Source organism: Electrophorus electricus, chromosome 12 (genome assembly GCF_013358815.1).
Source record: "Electrophorus electricus isolate fEleEle1 chromosome 12, fEleEle1.pri, whole genome shotgun sequence".
Taxonomy (NCBI): domain Eukaryota; kingdom Metazoa; phylum Chordata; class Actinopteri; order Gymnotiformes; family Gymnotidae; genus Electrophorus; species Electrophorus electricus.
This window is the reverse complement of record NC_049546.1, coordinates 5437213-5459086: the sequence shown is the minus strand read 5'-3', so window position 1 is coordinate 5459086 and position 21874 is coordinate 5437213. Positions and strand designations below refer to the sequence as shown.

Genomic DNA, 21874 nt, shown 5'->3' with positions numbered 1-21874 from the left:
TCTCAAATGCCATCTGCAAATATACTGCAGTATTTAAAAGCTCACTCAACTGCTTTAAACCAGTGAAATTGGTTTGAGGGCAAAAAGCTTTGTAATACTTACTAACAGTGCATAGATTACCATCCGTTCATGGAATGGAAGGCTTGGCCACTGACACCTTTTACTGCTATAGGTCACATTTAAGAGAAGGATTGGCACACAGATGTCAGGTGCAAGACTTCCTAAGACCTCCCTTTACAAATCCACCAAAGGGCTGGGGGCCTGCTAGATTCCAGTAGCCGAAGGTGACAGTCATGGAATTGTGTCAAGGATTTCCATCGACCCCAGTGTGTGCTTACATCTGGTGTTCCCAGCTTGACAGATCACCCAATTAAAATTACTAATTATCTGTTTCTCCTTCTCTTGCTGCACTCGGAGGAGCACCTCTGCTTTGGGCTCTAAATCAATATTTAAAGATTGGAGAACTGCATTCCAGGGCCAAGACTGCTGAAGCGGTCTCCCTTTAAATATGATCTGATGATATTGATTGATGGACGAATGACTGATGTTGTGGGCAAGTTGGTGTTGTACATCACTGCCATTTTTTTGACTGCAGTCCAAGTCGGGCAGTAGGCAGAATGTAGGAATTAAAATGGAACGGAAAGCAGAGTTCTAAATCGACCAAGGTTGGCTCAAGTGGCTCAAATTTAGCTCATAATTACCAGGCCCTGTGAACACACACAAGTCCACTGCTTGAAAGGGCTTTTCATCGCCAAAAGTCAATGTTATCACCATAGCAACAAGGGTGAGCCTCAGCATTATCCATACATACAGTGACAAAGACTAGCTAGCACACCTACCATAGCCCAAGATGTTACTCTCAAATGAATAAGCTCAGGGGAGGCATGGATTTATCCGCATCCTGTACATCCATGTGTGGTTCTTTAAAAGATTCAAATCGCTTTTACCTCATGAATGACTGGGGCACAATAAAAGTCCCATTTACAAATTACTTTCCTTTATAAGAGGAAGGACATGTTCGTGCACTGAACTTTTCTTCCCCCCCCCCACGGTTCTTTGGGGGGTCTCCTGGGGAGCGATTCGGTTGGAAATGACTTCGTTCTGAAAGCAGAACGCACCCCCCCCTCGCATCCTGCCACTGCTCCATCCTCACAACTCACAGATGTTTCTCTCAAAGGTCTGCACTAACCACATAACAAACGCCAATAGAACACGACAGCCTGTCGACCCCTGACGAAACTGAAGCTCTTCCTATCGCTGAAAGATGGAAGCATAATGCCAACAAATGAAGCAATTAAACGCTCAATGCAGCTGATCTCCAAGTCAAGCCAGAATGAGTTGAATGCAGACCGGAGCAAACCTTTCTCTCACACACCCACACCGAGGACATGGATTGAAATTCATCAGCAAAATAAGCTTGCCAATCAGTTACAGGAAAAGCCTTAAAGTACAGTCCAGAGCCATATGTCAGGGGGAACATTTCCTATCTACAATTTAATACCTATTAATTACTACCTTGGCAGTGGGTGGGAGGTGGGAGCGCCGGCATTTTTCACTGTTCCACATTTGAAACAGAAATAAAGTTGACTCGCAAAACAGCATAACAACAAAAAAGCATAACAATAATAGTAATAATTAAAAAAAAACCCCAAAAAAAACCACACACACAAGCATCCAAGTCCCACAGTCCTGCTGACAAATCGGAACTGCTGTGGTCTAATTCCGAAGTTGGGAAGATGAAAAACTTGCCCTGGCTTTGGAAACCCTGAAATATGTATACCCAGATGCACAGATATGCCGAGGCTGAGAATAATAAATATCACCACTTCAAATGCTGCAGCCAAACCCTCCCGATACAGCCTGCCATGTTTTCAGCTTGTAGTTACCTAGAATAACATCCGTTTCCTTCGGCGGTGGGAGCAAAGCCCACCTGTTTGCCGTCAGATTGGCCCCCCTCTCACGTATTCATCCCGAGCCGAAAATAAGCCTCGGGCAGTGGCTTCAGCCCCCTTTCCTTCAACGTGGGGACCTAGGGTCACAGCCGCTGAACGGCGAGAGCAGGGAGCAGAGAGGAGCCATTCTCCTCTCCCCACTTCACCCCTGCATGCTCCACCCCTAATGGTGCCTCCAAGAGGGGATTTTTTTTTTGTTCAACTGTGATGATGTTATTTGTTGTCATAAATGTGGCTAAATGAAATAAATCTGGGGGAGGCTGGTCCTCAGATCCCAAAACATGAACAGAATGGGTTTTCATTTGGAGAAAACCTTCCAACCCTCTTTTGAGACGCTGCCAGACTTTTCATCTTGTTTGGCAGCTAATGTGTTCCTGCTTGGAGAACACGTCTCGTTTTTCCTCCAAAAATATGAGGTGAGAGCTGGAGGTCGCCGCGCTGATGTAATCCTGCAAGAGGACCACTGAGCCGCTGCCCAGCTGATTCTCGACCGGTCTGCAGAGGACGGCGGCGTGGACACACACACACACACACGCGCCCGCAAGTACATGGAACTGTAGCTGGGGGTGTTATTACAACCAGAGAACCACACATGGCCTTTGAAAACAACAGGTAAAACAGCATTTTCAAGAACAGGCCAAGGAAAAAAAAAAGGCTCACAAAATACACAAGCAAAAGTATGTAAACAAACACGTTGCACAAGCATATTCATTTCGATTATTTTATATAAATGTAGGCATATGTAGTCTGCAGAGGACCTTGTAAGTGCAGTGTTCTGTAGTAAAGATGTAGAGGTAGTAAACACTGAAAAATTAACTTCAACATACCACAGCCCAATTTTCATCCCATTCAATATTTAACGTTTGGACTAATTTGACTAATTTGTTTTTCCAGAGATCCTCCTTTTCCAGTGTTCCTGCACCATGTCTCTGCCCTTTACCTGCCCTGCTTCTTTTCACCCAGTTCATAAAACAATGAATCTGTGTGGAATAATTAGTCCTGGGAGTGGGAGCACTACCATTGGGTCTGTTACTATGCATTATTTCATTCTCCGTTCAGGGCTGCGCAAGGTGGTGGAATTTGACGGGTAACCGGAGCTGCATTAATCCGCCTGACCTCTTTAGAGACAGCCTGGCACAGGTCAGCCGTGGAGATGCCTATTTTTGTGGGAGCTCCGGACCCCACCCACTCATGGCTTTGAGTGACTTTTGTGCACATGAGACAGTAATTCCTGTTGCTTTCCAATTGCCCATATTCATTTGCCCGCCCAAGCGATTGCATTCCATTTGATCTAGATAGCAACAGAATGCTTTGAAAGTAACCGCCACTAATGACACCGGCGACTTTGTAAGGGGCCGTGATCGACGGCGAGTTGTGGGGAGGGGTTGGGTCAAGGCCTGGCGAGCACATATGGGGCTTTGCTCACACTATGGGGACCTAGGGTCACGTCTGGATCCCCGTCTCCACTCCGAGCCCGTTCAGCGGCCGCAGTACGGCGGGCCAAGACGGGCCGAGCAGCCGCCGGGTGCTTCCCATGAGGGAGAGTCCGAGTACCGCTGTCATCCGAGCCAGGCTTTTCACTCGGCGAGCTATAAATCAGCCGCAAGCCCCGGGCCCTGCGGGACCGCAAGATGGAGTGTGATGATCTCGTTTTTACAAACAGTGGGGGGGGGGGGGGGGGTCGCCGAGCAGCAGAAGCGGATCTCGGCACGGGGGCCTCGACATCTAGAGCAGCCTCCGCCAAGTCCACCCCTCCCCCTCTTCTCTCCCCCTCTCCCCTCGCTGCTAGACTGTCCCCTTCCCATGCCTGTACATCTCCCGCTCCCCTCCTCGCTGAATGACCTCAGTCTCCTGCCTCTCCTCGCTACGCGCTCCAGTATTAATTATTGAGGCCATTACGCTCCTTGCGCGGCTCTGCTCAGGCTGTTGCATGGCCAGCGAAGCTGGAGAACCAGCCTCACTCCATGTCTTAGCATCAGCACCAGTCAATTTATCAGGCAGTGAATCAGCGTCTGCTCCGACCAACAGCCGGTATGCTCTGCAAAGCCGCAGCGCAGACTCTTAAAAGCTTAACACACCCCGGCAGTTTAACTTAGAATTGTGCTGGTTAGTTGTTAATTATTTATTTACAGTGTAGCGCTATTTGCAGTCCAATCCATGGCTATTGCTTTCATAAGGGAACGAAAAATGCTGCCACTAAACCAGGCTTAATGCAGTGTGCGTTTCTCCACTGCCCAGTACCCCGCTGCTCTTTTCAGTCACGTGTGGACGTCTTGACTGGCTGGTCTTCAGTTAAAGGCTGAATTCCTGACAAACAACGCGGTGGCTTTGAGTGGCACAAAAAGCATCTGCGCAACAGCTGTGTAACTTTGAAGAGTGGGACCCAAGAAAAAAGTGAGTTTGCGGCACACTGTTTTACAAACCACTTTACTGCCAGAATGAGCAGCTTATAAGGGGGAGGCAAGCCGACGAACTTCTCGAATGCCACTTGCTGTGAGGACAAACGTCGTACTTCACAAATGGCACCTTTCCATACCCCAGTGCTATGACATAAGCTACTGTAGCTGCCTCTGGCAAGAATATATGTCCTACAATTGAATTCACACACAACACGATTTAAGCTACTCGGAATACATCTAATCAAGGAGACCAAGTCTGTCGAGTGCAATTTACCAGGCCTCACCACATTTTCCTCAGACAGTTTCCTTCCCCCTCGCTGCTGCAAGCTGCTGAAATGTGAGCGTGACCAGCACACAGGGGCACAAGGGTTCGGAGAGGGCGCGTCTGCTCTCCGGATCCGAGAACGAGGCCAGGAAGGCCGCGTGCTCCAGCACTACTGTGAGCGGGACGGCTGGGATCCACCCTGTCCTCCCTCCCACGGACAACACAGCCCTGCCCCGCGCCGAGCTGGCCTTCACAGCACTCTGAGCGCTGGCCAGACAGGGAGGGCAAGCAGGCCAACCTCCCGGAAGCCGCCAAAGAAAGGGGGTTAAATAAAAGATGCTGACACGGAGAAGATTTATGTCAATGTTGTCTCCGCAGACTGTCGGAAACTGCAGACTCCCCCATTAGACGGGGACGGGCACAGAAGGAGCCATTGTAGTAGTACTCAAGCCCAGAGTCCTCTTTCTGAAGGTGGACCTCAAATTAACCTAACGCACAAAGCCAGCGGCCTTGACATCACACATGCGGATGGGGTTTTGTTTTTTGTTTTTTTTCTTTTTTCTGTCTGAGGAATTGGTTGTGGAGGACATCTTTAAATACACTGTGACAAACGGCGCATTCTGTGTTTAAGCCTGACCGAGCTATGTAGCTAATTTGCTCGGGAACCCTTGAGCCTGAGAGGAGGCAGAGGGACAAAAGCAGTTGGTAAATTACATTTGCGAAGGGGACGAGCTGAGCTTTGGGGCTCGAGGGGGTGGGGCGGGCTGGCCTGGCTGCCGAAGATGAAGCGATCTGCAAGGAGCGCGCCGCCGTAGTCGCCGGACCTCCGGCGAATTCTCCAGGGCTGCAGCCATCGTTAAAAGCAAGCCTCTGAGAGAGCCTCCCGTCTTCCAGCTTCTGGCTGTTATGCAGGCCGCCAGGATTCAGCTGAGTGAATGTGAGTGGCTTTGGGAGAGCCACGGCAAAACTACGAGCCCGAACGGAGGCCTGTGTGATTCATCTTATTTTCACTCTCCGGGTCTTTTCTCTGACCTCCCACCTCATATTACAGATTATTACATATGAACTGTTTCAGCCAAAGGAACTAACGTGTGACGCTAATAGGACAAGTGTAGAGCATTTTTCTAAACCAACAGTATAAACAGTATCTGTCTAGCAGGAATAAACCAGTATCTATTGTCATCATTCCTTACTGCGCATTACATTCAATGTGCCCTGCTTGCTCCTGTCTCCAGTACAGTGTTTACCGTAGCGGTTTAAAAAGTCCTGTACATCAGTCATAATAGTGATGACAGGTTAAACTATGTGATGAAGTCATAGCCAACTTGGGTTTTGAAGTCAATGCCCAAGTTCCTGATCTAAACCCACCTGTATGTGCTGGAGTCACAGCGGCTGAAATCAATGCTCCTTCCACTCGGCAGCTGCGCCACAAACACTTCAGTGGAATACTAACATCTCCAGACTGCTGCTCCCTCAGAGACACGTGCACGGGGCCCTGCCTGCGTAGACTGTGTTACATAATTAATGCAATGTACCTTCTCATTCAGGCATGTTCGGCCTGGGCCATCCTCGCCACATCTTTTAAATTCTGTTTTATCTCGCTTCTTGAGCCAGCCTATTATCTCTTTCTCTCTCTCGCTCTCTCGCTCACCCTTTCCCTCTCCCTCATTTTCCATATCTCCTTCCTCTTAATTTATTTATTTTGGGGTGGGGTTTTTTTTTCACTCCAACTAGAAATGCAGGCAAATAGAACAATGCCTGTTGTATTTATTTCTTTCCCCTTTTACTGCATTGCCCATGCATGCAGAAAGCATTTTAATGGAGGCCCTTCCCTTTCTATGCAGGGCATCACACTCAAGCTCCAGACTGTCTGCTTCCTATGCGGAGTCGGGCCCCAGCGGGGGCCCGACTCCGAATGAATATTCATAGGGGGAGGGAGCCGCAGCTGAAACGGCAGTGGCTCTCGCATTCAATTAGTCCCAGCCACACTCTACAAAGGCCGCTCTTAACACCCCCCCAAAGGCGTGCAGGTTTTCCGAGCGTCCGGGCATCGATCGTTAGTGAAGGAGCCATGCGGCAGATCCCTTCTGGTGTCCTCCATCCATATCAGAGCCCGAGCTTGCCTGTGCCCTCATTCTGTTGCCAGCTGAGCTTCAGGGCACAGCGGTGCGGGGGATGGGCGAAAGGGCTATGGGAGAATGTGCCACGGCACGTATCGTGCACCGCAGATGGGGTTTGAGACTAATGGCGTTAGCGGGAGGGACCAGGTGGGGTCAGACAGCCTGAGTTTGGTGGGTGGAGGTAGACGGGTGGCAGGGGGTGGTAGAGGGCCGGGTGGGCTCACACGTCGCACACAGTAACTACATTTCCCAACTGTGGAACACGCGCCGGGATGTGACCTGAAACACACTTATTTGCGGTGGGAGAGTGAGACCAGGGTAGAGGAGAGGGATCCTCCTCCATGTTTGGGAGGCAGCTGCCACCATTTTAACCCTACTGTAGAAACAGGGTTAGACCTGCAGGGTGGGTGTGTTCTGACTTTACAGGCCATTTCCTGCCTGTCCAGGAGGAAATGCGTGTGTGTGTGTGTGTGTGTGTGTGTGTGTGTGTAGTGAAAAGCACAAACCTATAAGAAGAACAAGACACTGCTAAGAACACTCATGTCACAAGATCTTATAATCTCACATGGCAGGAAATTAGATCATGCGTCTATTGTCAATTTTAAATTACATCAGTGTCAGCTAAGACTGAGATTGAGATTCATTAGATTTCCTCCTTTACATCTTCCGTGATGTTACCTTGAGCTGAACGAAGAAAGAACATGAAGTTTTCATTATTGTGTTGTGTATTCTTTGGCATGACAAGATCAAAAGGTCTCAGGCCACTGAGGCCCGTAAGATGGTTGATCATCCCACCCCACCCACACTGAGAAAGGCCATTGCTGTCTGCTCTAATAAGGGATGTATCTAAAAAAAATAAAGAAGTTGAGGTCTTCCTCTCTACCATTAAACTTAACAGCCAGCATTCCCGCATTACTTTTATTCTTTCATCCTCTGTTTTTTGTTTATTTTCTTAGCTCGAAGGCAAAGGGCTAAAAACAAGAAGGTTAAACAACTACCCGGAGGAATGTTTGAGTTCAGTGTTTTCTATCAGAAGCATTGAAAACAGAAAATAGAAAAAAAAAAAAAAAGAGGAACCACGGAGGCAAAAAAAAAAAAGAGGAACCCATTCCAGTGGCATGTTCGGAATGCACCAGCAGCCTGCTCCTTTCACAGGGGAAAGGTTGTGTAAACTCAGCAGAGAGTTTACTGTGGAGGACATTTGCACATAAAGGTCTGCACATGAAGTGAGATTGGGGCTTAGTCATAAACAGGGCGAACTTATCTGCGCTCCTCACAGAGGCCTTTCGGCAAACCAGGCAGGGGGTTCCTGTCGTCCATGGCAACACTCACTCTCCGCCTTTTCTGTAATCTTTCATCAATAGGTCATAATTTGGCATGACTGGAGTTATCTGGAAGAGAAACTGAGTTAAATCAAGTTTTATGGAAGATTTTCTTTGGGGATTTTTTTTTTTTTTTTTTTTTTTTTTTTTTGTGGCAGGCTTTGCAAAAAATGCTACATTTGAACCTGCTGAGCCCTGAGCTGAGAGCTGAGAAAGTTGAGGCATGGTGGCAGTGATCAGTGGCTGACTGGTGCATGTGTATGCCCCCCACCATTTCCCTGTTCGTAAAACATGTTTGGCCCACAGACCTCTATTACACTTGCTGGATTTGACATCGTCTGACTTATACATGTGTACGGTTTATGTTCCACAGGGTTTTAATGGAGATTTAACATTTTAAAGTAATGAAGGATGAATATGCATGAGCGTAGTAGGGCGTGGAAAGACCGGCGGGCCAGGGCAGTAAACTTAAGTTTATGGCTGTAATAATTTCAGAAAGGAGGAGCTATTATTTTATGGCAACAGCTTCACATGGGCTGGCACTGAGCGGAGAAACTCTTGGAGATATCAAAGTGCCGCGCCTAAGAAAAACTGGAAGCGCACCAGTAAGAGATGTTAGAGACGGGGGAGTGGGAAAGGGGGGTGCTGATAAAAGATGTATTTTTTCCCCTCTCTGAGTGAAGAGCTCCTATGTAATAGGACGAGCAAAATATGCATTTATCTGGAAGAGGTTAAAAGAGACAGACGCAGCGGCGTACTGGTGGAGCACCGCTCATTCTCCCCATCTCTTGCTGCCTTTCTCTTCCCCAATCGCAATAAACGTCTCTGTGTTTCCGACAGGAGACTGCAGTCTACAATCTACTTGTCAGTAGACAGACTGTTTCTTCCCCTGCCCTAAATAGTTCAGAGTGTATGTATAATCATCTGCCTTCAAAGAGAAAGCTAAAATGGTGAACGACCAAAAAAACAAAACAAACCCCACACCACCACCAGCATCACAATAAATAGACATCCTTTGCCAAGAACATCATGTGCAGAGCAGCTTAGCGTGTCTTTGCGGTGTGCGTAGGTGTGTGTTTGAATGCATTCCTTGCATGCGTCCACGTTTCTTCCGTGCTCCGCCTCCCGGGTTTTGGCTCGCAAGCCCGGATCAAGCGTCCCGTACCAGTGCGGCACTGGTGCTGATGGAGCTCCCTCCAACCGCCACCACTAACTCCTCCATCAGCACCACAGCTACTACCCCCCCCTGCCCCCAAACACCTCAGCATGCCAGTTCTATTTAATGACTCGCGTGCTTGAATAGAAAACTAAAAGCAGAGAGGGCTGATATCAGGAGCATGCAGGCTAAGGCTTGTTCTACCATGATGAGGGGTGTCCAGTTACAAAGAGCCCATTATGTGTAGAGAGTGTCCAACAGTTATCCACAGAGACTGGCTTCGTTTCACCTTTCTATTAGTTATGTTCTGGTTAGCTGGGGCTGCAGAGAAGCTCGTTCTACCTCTCCAGCCCTGGAGACAGAATTGCCCCTGTGGCGTGTTACCTGTGGCTGGGTGTGTGTGCAGTACTGCGTGAGAGGCGATCTCCAGCACGACAGAGACACTTGCCGTAGTTGTAATCAATCAGGACGTTCCCACTTTAGTAGTGCCCCTCCTCCTGTCTTTTCCTCGTGCATCACTCTCTATCCATGGCTCCATCTATATCTCTCTGCCTCTCTCGTCTTCGCTCGCTCTCATTAAGCGTTAAACACACACACACACACACACACTCTCGCTCTCATTCTCTCTCTTGCTACCTCGTAAATTGACTTTAAATTGAGGAGCAACGGTACTTTCTCGCGGCAACCGTCAGCCCGCACGGCATTGCCTCACCGACGCCGACGCTGTGCGGGCGGCCCCGGACGAGAGCTGCAGCCGCCGCGCCCGCCCCGTTCGGCGGCTGCATCATGCGCCGCTACATACGTGTTCGACAAATGGTTGTGATATCGCCTGGTTTCTGGGGTGATTATTAACACGTCTTCCGCAGACGGCCGTCATGAATAAGCAATGGGGTGGGGGGCCGCTTCCCCTTCTATCTACCTCTCTTCGCTTTCTTGATTTCCCTCTCTCTTTCTTTCTCCCTCCCTCCCTCCCTCACTCTGTCTCAGTCTCAGTGCGGCTGGAAGCTAGGATTGTCTGGAAAATGAGCTGTCAGCTGAAGGTTTGCAATGAGATACATCAGCCTCATTGCCGACCCTGGAAAATAATGAACTGCCCCCCCTCGATATGTTCAATCCATAACAAGTGCAGGGAAGATATGCAGCACTCTTGAGCTGATTAGACCTGGGCCTTTCAGGCAAGAGGTGGAGTTGGGCAGGTCGGGCTTGTTTTAAGTGATGCATAGGAAGAAAAAAGATTAAAAACCTCCATTTTGTCTGTTTCTTCACTGACTTCAGAAACGCAATGAAGTGAGCATAAATCTTCATCAATTTGTATAGCGTTTGCAGTTTAAAATATGCAAACACATGGTCTTCCATCAAGTTTGAATGACCCTTCGATGCTTGATACATTAATATTTGTTTGAGAGAAAGTCTGTGGCCAAGATGTACTTGTGGAGATGTGGGTAGGAGCAGAAAAAAGAAGAACATTTCATAAGCCGGTGATAAATACTTTCTCTATCTATCTATCTATCTATCTATCTATCTATCTGTCTGTCTGTCTGTCTGTCTGTCTGTCTGTCTGTCTGTCTGTCTGCCTGTCTGTCTGTCTGTCTGTCTGTCTGTCTATCTATCTCAGTCATCTTCATTTTTTATCCGTTTTTCTGTGCCTCCTCATGGAGGGGAGCAGGTTGTCAGCACAACCGTCTACACCATTGTGCTCTTGATTCTGACATGTGCCACTGTTTTCATTAGGTGATCAGAGGGCTGCAAATGAAAAAACATCCTTCGTGTTGAATCTGGGGTACGTCTTCAACATGGATCTGGGGTATGTCTACAACATGAATCTGGGGGACGTCTTCAATATGGATCTGGGGTACGTCTTCAACATGGATCTGGGGTACGTCTTCAACATGAATCTGGGTACGTCTTCCACATGGATCTGGGGTACGTCTTCAACATGAATCTGGGGTACGTCTTCAACATGGATCTGGGGTACGTCTTCAACATGGGGTTTAGGGGGTTCGGGGAAAGGCGGCGAGACTTGAAATCAATTAGGAGCCACGGTTCCCTGCTAGTGTGCTGAGTACGGAGTGGTGGCACGCAGTCCTGGGGTAGAGGGGGACATACACACCCACAGGGACAGGGAGATTTATGAATAAAAGGCTGCCAGGACAGGGGATGCCCTGAGTGGAACATGCACGGGACATGCAGCTGCAGACCGAGCAGCCAAAACACCTCGGGGTATTCACAGAGGGAGGGAGCCAGCGAGAGAGAGAGAGAGAGAGAGAGAGAGAGAGAGAGAGAGAGAGAGAGAGAGAGAGACAGTTAGAGAGAGGACTCTTGATTTGGTGTCTGCTGGGTGCTACAAATAGCCTTCAACCAGACTCCATGGACCTGACTTGAAGCAGCAAAGTCAGTGCTTAAGCAATGTGTAAAACTGCCGTGCTGTTGCCATTCAGCTTGTTCTGCAAAGATCTGAGGAGCAAACACTGCAGCACAGGCAGCCCTCATCCTCCATTATAGCCATGCTCCTCCAGGGAGTCTCTTATGGCTGCCATGATGTATAATTCAACACATGCAGGCTTTAAACACAGAGGATGGGCAGACTGAATCCTCTCCCTTATCCATGCTGTCCCCCATTCATCACATTTTATCTCCGCCGCTAGACGCTCCTTTCCGAACGGGCAGCATTGAAAGCTGCCCCGCTGCCGGCGCAGCCCTGGCGCAGCTGCAACGCAGCCTGTCGTTGACCCGCACCTTTGCCTCGCCCGCACCCGGACCAAGAAGGACGATGGCACCCCCCCACAATTAGAGGCAGAGGCAGCATGTGCAGCACGTGCCTCTATAAGCTGCAGAGTGTATCCCACTGGCCAAAGGAGCGAGGCAGAGGGACCAGTAATAGAATCAATGTGAATAAACACAGGTTTCCGAGGAAGTGCTTTGTGTTTAGAGACTATGGGGCAGGCAAGCTCCCACCCCTCCCCAATGCAAGCCATTCCCACACTCATTTGACAATGGTGGGAGGAGGGGAGGACGTCTTAAATCGGAGGTAGCGCTGCCTCCCAAGTGCCAGTGCTACCTTCCATGCAGACTTGTGAGAACAGTAAACATTCACACAGCAGAGAACCCCCCAAGGAACTGGGGTGGGGGGGTTTACAATCCTTTCTTTCCTGCCTGTTTCCTGAAGGTACGAAAGAAATGGAGGGGGTGAACGAAAACATAAAACAAAAGCAACAAAAAAGAAAAAAAAACAAAACAAAAGAGTTGCTTTGTATCCAGAGTATCTCTTTGTGTCCTTTGGCAATTGCTGCTTAAACCTGTTTCACTCCATCAGAAAAGGCAAACTGCAGATCAGATGCAGTGAAATGGCTGAGCAGTCATGTATTCTGTGAGCAGCTATGTGTTGTGTGAGCAGTTATGTGTTGTGTGAGCAGTTATGTGTTGTGTGAGCGGTTGTGCGTTGTGTGAGCGGTTATGTGTTGTGTGAGCGGTTGTGCGTTGTGTGAGCGGTTGTGCGTTGTGTGAGCGGTTATGTGTTGTGTGAGCAGTTATGTGTTGTGCGAGCGGTTATGTGTTGTGTGAGCGGTTGTGCGTTGTCTGAGCAGTTATGCGTTGTGTGAGCGGTTGTGCGGTGTGTGAGCGGTTGTGTGTTGTGTGAGCGGTTGTGCGTTGTGTGAGCGGTTGTGTGTTGTGTGAGCGGTTGTGCGTTGTATGAGCGGTTGTGCGTTGTGTGAGCAGTTGTGCGTTGTGTGAGCGGTTGTGTGTTGTGTGAGCGGTTGCGTGTTGTATGAGCGGTTGCGTGTTGTATGAGCGGTTGTGTGTTGTGTGAGCGGTTGTGTGTTGTGTGAGCGGTTGTGTCTGTGTTTGCATTTTCACTCCAGCCCGGGCTGGTACTGCCTCTTTGAATCCAATTGACTTGTCTAAATTTATTGTTCCAATAGTGTCAAATACATGTCTCTGATACTGGCTTTACACACTTCTTTTAACACAGCCAAATGTGGTAAAATGGGCAGTAAGTACGGGAGTAATGGTGCTCTTAACTAAATTGTTCTGTGGAGGCTTGGGGAACAGCCTCGTCCAGGGTTCTGAAAGATCTGATTGTTTTTCGTACCATTGCAGTCGATGTGCTAGCGACGCCATCACTTTGGCAATGTGGTGAAGCCACTGACATTGTAATGGAATGAAAATCCATTTCCGATGTCGACGCATTTCTGCATATGCAAATGCATCTTGGCCAGTTCATTTAATTATTCCCTGGTCTCATTACTGCTGTCCACGCACTGCCATCAAGACGCTTTAAAGACAATGTGAGAGCCGACTCAAATGAGGTCATTTTGGGGAAGATCATTAAGACTCTTAGAGCTGGAGGAGAGAATGAAAGAAAATATGGCTCCAGATTCCATTAGGAGCTGTTATTTGTCACCCTCTAATGCCAATGGCCATCAGAGGTGAGTGGTGTTGAAAGAGTCGCTCTCTGGCCACTGTTTGCTCTTTATTTGTGCATTTGGCACATCCGTCTGGCTGAGACAGATTGGAGCTGGGCTGTCAGGAAAAAACTGCCATACTGGTAGCGCCTCATCCCTACCACAGCATCTCCATTATCAAATTAACTCTTACAGTGAGTGCTGAGATTCAATTAGGCACTATTAGAGTCAAACACTGGTGATTTTGACGGCGTATGTGTAATATTCCTGATACGCGTTTCTCTAACATGTCCAATTACGCAAGCCGAGGCCTAGAAGGCATGTGAAAGTGTGGTTCTTAGGAACCGCAGCTGCCTTTGTGTGCCTGAGAAATAATTAAGGCTAGTAACCAATAGCTGCGGTCTGAGTAATTATACTTCATTATTGGCAGCGAGCTGGTAGAGGGTTCGCAAGGAGCCCTCCGCCATGGCAACCCGGAGCCTGGTGATTGTTTCTCGCAGCCTCCACAGAGCCCTCCGACAGCAGCCACCTCGGCAAGGCTAATAAAACCAATCTGATGATCCATCCAGCACATTCACATACAGTGCGGTTGCCAGGTAGCCACCCATCCTACGATTCATCTGGATAAAGACTGGTTAATTAGCCAGTTAGAATAAACCATAGGGCATCTGATCGGATGCAAGCACGAGTCTAATTAGTCCTAATGCCAGTTCCACATGAACTCAGGATCTGGTTGGTTTGGGGGAGTAAGAAAAAAAAAAACAAAAAAAAAAAAAAACAATTTTGTAAATAAATTTGTATCCATTCTGTTTTTGTAGTAATAGCCTCTCTTCTTCATTTCTCTCTCATTAGACTCCCTGCCCCCCGCCAGGCAAGTCAGTAACGTAATGGCAGTGAATGCCGAAGGCAGGCAGGAGTCAGGACACAGCCAGGCAGGATGCAGCTTGTATGCGGCTATACGGGTTTTAATGAGCCCAACTGCCTCTAAACATTTTCAACTCTGATCGCCTCCTCTGAAGCGAGCGCTCAGTTCTCTCTGCCCGTCACAGACAGGCAGACTAATTTCATATATATATATATATATATATATATACATGCAATTTTCCCCAGAAGCCATGGCAGGCATTCGGTCAATTTTACATATCAGAGATCAAAGGCGTGTTTAGCATGATGTGACAAAGCAGTCCAATAAAAAAACAGCTCAGAATCCCGCCTTTTGTCTAACCCCCCTCTCTGCAGTGCCACTCCTCATCACTCTCTAAGCTGTGATGGAGTGCATGGCAGAAGCTGAGCGCGAACATGACCTCTTGCTGACTCCTGCCAGCCAACCGGATGTCTCCATAAATGGGAGTCAAAAAAGACACATCAACATTAATTCCCTGCTAAATGAGCCATTTCAATAATTCATGAGGGCCTGCAATATGTAGATTCCCAACCTCCAACCTTTGTCAGCCTAATTGCATGCCACTCAGGCAGGTGCGGGGCTGTCGCCGTCGACTGCCGACACAGCTCCCGTCCGTCAGTACTGTTCACTGAAGCCGTATCAAAGAGTGCCCGGGACAGCGAATGCTTCCGCTACATTACCGGCGGAGCTTCAAAACCCAGCCGGGACTCAGCCCGCGCTCATCTTGGCCTGATCTAGCCCTGGTGTAATTGACCGATAATGGGGTGTGCTTGTACTGAAGAGCTTCCTTCTTCTTACACTCTTTTTTCCTTGTCCCATTCTCTCTCTCTCTCTCTCGTTCACTCTCTCTCGCTCGCTTTCTCTTACCTTGCTCTGGCAACTGGCAGCTGTTGGGAGGCACGGTCATGTTTAGCACGTCGTTGACAGCCGTGTCTGCGTAGTGGCCCCTCTGCACATCGTGCTCACTGTCCGTCTGGTCGCTCTCCTCGTGCCCGCTGTCCTTCAGGCTGTTCCCCTCCATGTCCTTGAAGGTGGACGTGCTGCGGAGAGAGCGAGAGAGAAGCACGACGCTTTACTGTCTGGCCCCTCTCGCGCCCCGAATCTCCCACCCCTCGTCATGTTCTGTGCCCTGCCATGCTGTACGCTTCGGAGCCATCTAAAGCCTTTCAGTGCTGACGGACGGAGCGCCTCGCCTGGCCCTGCGTTCCAGCTCTGGGACAGGCTGGCCGTTTCGGCCCTTCTCTGCCGATCAGCTGCTGAAAGGATTCGGAGTTATTAGTACGACAGCTCTACTTGGGAAGAAGCAGCCATGGATCTGCTGAACTTAGGAAAAGGTAGAAACGTGAGCTGCCTTTCCTAAACCGCCTTTCACTCCCTTTGAAGAAGCCTGTGTTCGTGACAAAACCGGCTGGAAGGCTCAGCCTGAGGGGCTGTGGGCAAATGTTGCGCTTTTTTAGTCCGGAGCTAATATCCAGAGACAAGAAAGTGAGATGAGGAGTAGGGAGAACGGAGAAAAAAAAAAGAAGTTGGCCATCGCCAGCTGCAGTGCACAAGCCTTATTTCCCCTCATTTAATAGCTGGCCCACTGGAACATACTCTGATTCACATGCAGGGCAGAGGAATGGAAATGAGTGTGTACGAACACACACACAAACAAGTGGCGCGTCCGCTCCGAGGCAGGTGAGCGAGGCAGACTGCTTCTCTACTAGGCTGCCCAGGCAGCCACTGCACTGGCTCTACTGCACACTCTGATTTTATCAGTCTAATTGCACCTGTCCCAGTCTGCAGGGCCCCTGAGGACTTTTTTTTTTTTCCGTAGTGTGCCGCAGAGCCCATACTCGAATAGTCTTTATGTATTTAGGTAAGCACAGCGTTTTTTTGTTTTGTTTTGTTTTGTTTTGTTTTTTTCCTTTTTCTCCTACTGGAGACAAAATTGTCATAATGGGTTTTAAATAGGTGGGTGCGCCTCTTGCCTGGCTGAGCTGGAAAGTTTCCTAGCTCCAGGTAAGAGGGGAACTATGATCCCATCACATGGCCCATGGCTGCTAAACCTTGGGCTAATGAGGGGACTTTCATTATGGAAGTTGTGCCAGGCCTCTCCGTCTGTCACCAGTCAGCATCAGGTGGACCCAGAAATGCTGATCAAGTCTGCCCAGGACAACGAGTCCATTCTTCAGCCTTGATTCTTTGCACAATTGGAAATAATATTGTCTCTGTTAGCTCCCTTCTTATCTCTACAGCCATACAAAGGCCTGCCTGTGAGCAAAGAGCCAGCACCCACTGACCTTCTAGCCTCAAGCAAGCTTAACATTCCCTAAGATTCTTCTGGCTGATTAGTTTGGACATCTGTGTAGTTAAATGATCCGAGCTGCAATTTAGGCTGCATTTTTATTCTCTAATATGCAAAACGCATGTGCGTATCCATAGTTCATTATGAATAGTCCATTTATTCATTCATAATCGTATGAATTCATAATCGATATTTATTCATAATCGTATGAAGAAATAACTTGTGCTCTCTCTCTCTCTCTATATATATAGAAAAGCTTACTTTTAAATCACCAGGTACTTTTTTTGTTATTTAATAAATACAATATGGCATCACTTGCACATGCAACAGAGTATTAAATGTGAGATATCCTAAATCAGTAATAAACCATACCTTTTTATAAGATGCGCTCTGCTGTTTACATAACTGGAGTCAATGGAATAATTCTCCGTCTACAGAGAAAGGGGGAGAGAGAGAGAGAGAGAGAGAGAGAGAGAGAGAGAGAGAGAGAGAGAGATGCATTTAATCATACAGCAACCAAAATAATGTTACCGCTAATTGCCATTCGATAGAAACGTTATTTTGCACAAAGACCCCTGTGAGCTGCCTTGGCTTTCACAGACAGGCTCTCTTCTCCTCTAGGAGCACACGGCGTGTGCATTGCTGCAGCGGGGCCACTCCCCCCTCTCCTCTCTTCTCCATGTTCAGTTTGACCACACTCTTCAAAATGGAGTCATTAGGGAGGACAGTGCATCTCAGAGAGTGTGAGAACCGGAGGGAGGGAGAGAGAGAACGAATGAGAGTGGAAAGGAAACGCTTTGCCTTTTTTGTGCATTTTTAAAATATATGATTTTTTTTTTTTCCTTCATTCTATTCCAGAAGTGATGTTAATATATAAAAATTAAATAAATAAATCTAATGGGAAAGAAATTAGGGGAGTGCCATTTTGGGTTTTTTTTACACTTTGCATTCATAGATGAAAAAGCTTCGATGATCTGCATACGCTGGATCCCTGACCTATATTGAGCAACAGAGTTCAAAGGCATCTAGCAGTCAACAGTTTTTTTTGGGGTTTTTTATATTTTTTTATTTGAGCATTTATAGAATTTGCACGCAAGACGGGGGGGAAGAGATGGTCTGGTGGCGGGGGTGCAGCAGAGCGTAAAAATGAAGGAGACGACAGGAGAGATGAGGCACAATAAACAGGTGAAAGATTCACTTGATGCTCATCTTGAGTCACCCTTGAATGTCACAGCTGAAGCAGAAAAGGCAGGAGCTGAGGGAAGCAGTATGAGGGAGCATGACATAGCCTCTCGCTGGGCGCGGTCAGACACGGGGGCTTTCGTTGCTGGCTGCAACATCTCCCACTTTAAACTGCCAGAGTTGAGGACCCCTCCCGTGAGGACGTGTAGGCGGTAGCCACTCTGTGACAAACCCACTCCCCAAAACGAGAACGGAGGGCAGCAGAGATGCTGAAGGCCAAGCCGCAGTTTGCTAAGACACCATTCAACCCACCGCTCAGAACATCTTCTCAAAGACAAACATGAGCTATCGTCACCACAGAGAAGAACATAATATTGATTCAGCATAATTTAGTATAACGACACTCCCACACACATACACATACACACACTTGATCCTTGTGTCCGTTCAATAAAACAGTTAGGAGTTCACCACCCGTATATGAGAATGCTATATTTGTTTAAGCATGAGGAAAAGTGTGTATCCTTGACAGGATGGGCCATTCGATGTGTAATGTCATGCTCTTCAATCCTCACCAGTAGAGAGCTTCATTTAGCTCCTGCAAATAACTCACAGTGACTCTGTGTGCTTTTTGAAAATGGTGCCAGCTCGTTAAAGCCTGGGGGAAAAAAAAAGCATGATTTGCTTTATGCGTAGCGTCTCAGCTGCTGCTCAGGACTGCCAAAGCAATGCAAGACAAATCGTGTTCCAAGTTTCCGACTGTACACAACACTAATCACCCATCCACGCCTCTAACTGAGCTGATACATAACAATCCTCTTAATCATCTCTCTGCTGTCTACCTCAGACCGCTCCGGCGCCGGCTTGGGGCATCGTGTACGGCTTCACCTGCGTGCCTTTTTAATTCCCTCTATTGCCCGCGATATTTCTAATTACAGCTGATGGCGGGCCGGCCCCTTGGACTGATGTTTGTCTGCGGATGATGCTGCCCGGGACCCGAAGGTTAGCACCGGTGTTCCGCCTTTTACTCGTTTCCTTATTATTTCATCTCTTTTCTCTATACTTTCCTAATTAAATCTTTGCTCATTGTTATCAAGGAGATCATTTGTAAAAAGCCATTTTAATTAACGCTGTATTAGCGACGCTCACGTAGCGTGCTGTTTGTTCTTGCTGCGGGTCGCGAGGCAGTGCCTGCCTCTTTTCTTCCTGTCCGGCTTCACTCCATTAATATCAAAGTAATTGGCAAAGGCAATTATTTCAGTCCTCTTGCAGGACACGCCGCTGTATAAATATGTATGGAGGATGTATTTTAGGTCAAACCTGCCACCTGTGCTCCACTTAAGTCCCTGGGAGAACTCATTACGGGGGCCTCTACATCTACGCAGCCGTACTCTGCCAGACTCATGAACAGCCACGGAGTGTGTAACAAGGGGAAAACTTCATTAAAAAGGACAGTGTACAAATTTACCAATAACTTGAGCAACAAAATAAAAGCTCCTGCCATATTCAAAAAGGAAATTATAATTGTACTTTTGTTATTGCTACTGCACCAGGTGACACAAGGCAGCCAATTTTAGGCTCCACAGGGTACCCACAGCTTCTAAGGTCCATGAATCTCTAACATCCAGGATTCTCGTTTAAATGTGACAATATCTCAAATTGATGTACCCGTATTGATGGGTCATGGTTTGCACTGAACTATTAGTTCCAAAAATCTCACACGTATGCAATAGCAGTGCTACTGCGCGCTCACTTTCGAGGACGAGTAAGGAATTCCAGGTCCATTTCTGTAGCGCATGTCTTTGTGCACGCATGCTGGAGGAGTCGCATGAGAAGAGCACTGTGCATTAGAAGCTGCTTCCTGTAAAGAAATGCATTGTGTGCCTCTGCCACTGACCACCGTGGAATTGAAGGGCATGTCAATATTTCTTTCCCGGAGGTCGAGTTTCAGGCCATAGGATGAGGGCCATTTAAACTACGGCCAGTCCGCCGCAAATGGTTTCTTAATCGGGTTCTAAAATGTGTCGTTACGATCAGCACGGCCCCGCTCTGGCAGGCGACGTCATCCTACGCTGGGTGGTGTGTGACGTCTCAGCCCTCGACGAATGGACACCTCCACTCCACCAGCCTCCCACCTCCGCCGCCTTCGCACTCGGCCAACCGGGAGGGAGGGCAATCTTCCCACTTAGTCACTGGCGCGATTTGATCTGCCCTCCTCGTAGCTTGTTAGTCGGCTCAGCGGTGCAGACGCAACGGTGCTCTCTGCTTGCGGCCCTGGAGTGGCGCACGCAGCTGGGAGCGGCCCATGCCACGGCCCTGTGACTTCCTCGCTCAGCAGGAGGAAAAACAACCAAAGATTCCCACTTGTCACACCTCAGCCGCGAGTACTACATTATAGCTGCCGAAACCGATACGCCGACTGGTGCGATTTCACTTTTATTTACACATGGAAGGATGCATAAAATTAAGAAATAATTGAAGCAGTATACTATTGTGGCAAATTATTAATTATCAGCCCGCTTCCTTGTTTTCACTGCAATAGATAAAATAGCTATTAAATCTCCTTTTAATTCATTTCAGGGAGCAAAACACTTAGCATCACTTTTAAGCCTTGTGTAAAATTTTTAATAGTGGGAATAGCGGGAGGCAGATAAAAACGTGTGCTGAACAATAAATGAGCCGGCACCGCTTGCTCCGGGTGCTCTCTCCGAGGTCCAGTGGCGAGGCGCTCCGCAGAGACGGGACGGGGTGGGGGTTTCCAAAATCCGACCGCCCCGCACATCACCAGAATCCAAATGCGGCATGACTTGTGGGGGAAAGAAAAAAAAAACAACAACAACAACAAAAGGAGCATGGGTGGGGTGGGAGGTGAACGGGAGAAAACGCGTGAAGGTCCTCAATTAAAGGAAACCCATTCCATTTCCACATTTTACTAGCTGATTGGTGTTCACCGCTTCATTTGGAGCCTCATTCTTGACTCATCTTGGGGCTTATTCACACAGTTCCCCAGAGAGCAGGAAGGGAAATGGTACACATAATGAGGCCTGTTGTTTAGACACTCATTCACTGGAGGAGCATAGCAAGTAGGGATTAGTGTGAAGGCAAGGCAGCCAGTGCAGGACTCTAATTAGAAATGGCAGGCGCTTTAGAATATGGCCAGGTTGCAGGGATCTGGGTAGCCGGGAGAACATCGGCACCGCAGTGTGGCTTCAGGCTGGATTTGGTACGGAAGCTTAGGAGATGCACTGATCCTTCCTGGTGAAATGCTGCAGTGGAGATGCAGAGGAGTGTGTGTGTGCGTGTGTGTGTGCGCATGCGTGCGTGTGCGTGTGGTGTGTGTGTGTATGTGTGTGTGTGTGTGTGTGTGTGTGTGTGTGTGTGTGTGTTTTGTTCTTGTTTTGTTTGACTATGTGAATTGGACTGGTGGGTGTTGCATCTACCACCCAGTGCAATGAAACTACATTTCTACATTCAGCCACTTCTCCCAGATTCCAGTTCTCACACTCCCTCTCTGTAACACTTTTTTTCTTCAGCATCTCCTTCTCTCCTCCTCCGTGTTTCACTCCCATTCTCATGCTCTAAAGTTCTCTTGTCATGCCTATACAGGCACACTCGTCACCTCTAAGCCACTCTCCCAAGCGCTGGCTTGGCCAGGCCCCCGTGACACCGGCAACCGGCCACCACGCTGTTAGTTTTCCTCTGCCGGTCAGAGCCGGGCCCCTGCCAGGAGCTGGGTTTATTGCGCTCCTCTCCTCTCAGCAGCACGGTGAGTGGAAACACTCCTCAGCCCGGTGTTAGGTTGCCAACCCTTCCGATTATAGCATTTCCCATAGATCCACTGCCATCTGTTAGATTATAGATTTCCTCTTCCTTTCCAGAAT

At 48.3% G+C, this 21874-nt stretch overlaps 1 protein-coding gene across 2 annotated transcripts in view; it reads right to left on the bottom strand.

Annotated features, from left to right (window-relative positions):
- pcdh19 (protocadherin 19) overlaps nucleotides 1–21874 on the bottom strand; it is a 48293-nt gene that overhangs the window by 2746 nt on the left and 23673 nt on the right. For both annotated transcript variants that reach the window (XM_027014877.2, XM_027014878.2), the window contains exons 3-4: nucleotides 17184–17242; nucleotides 15389–15561 (exon numbers count right to left, since the gene is read on the bottom strand). In XM_027014877.2, the coding sequence (XP_026870678.2) occupies nucleotides 15389–15561; nucleotides 17184–17242 (232 nt within the window). The remainder of the gene's footprint in view (nucleotides 1–15388; nucleotides 15562–17183; nucleotides 17243–21874) is intronic.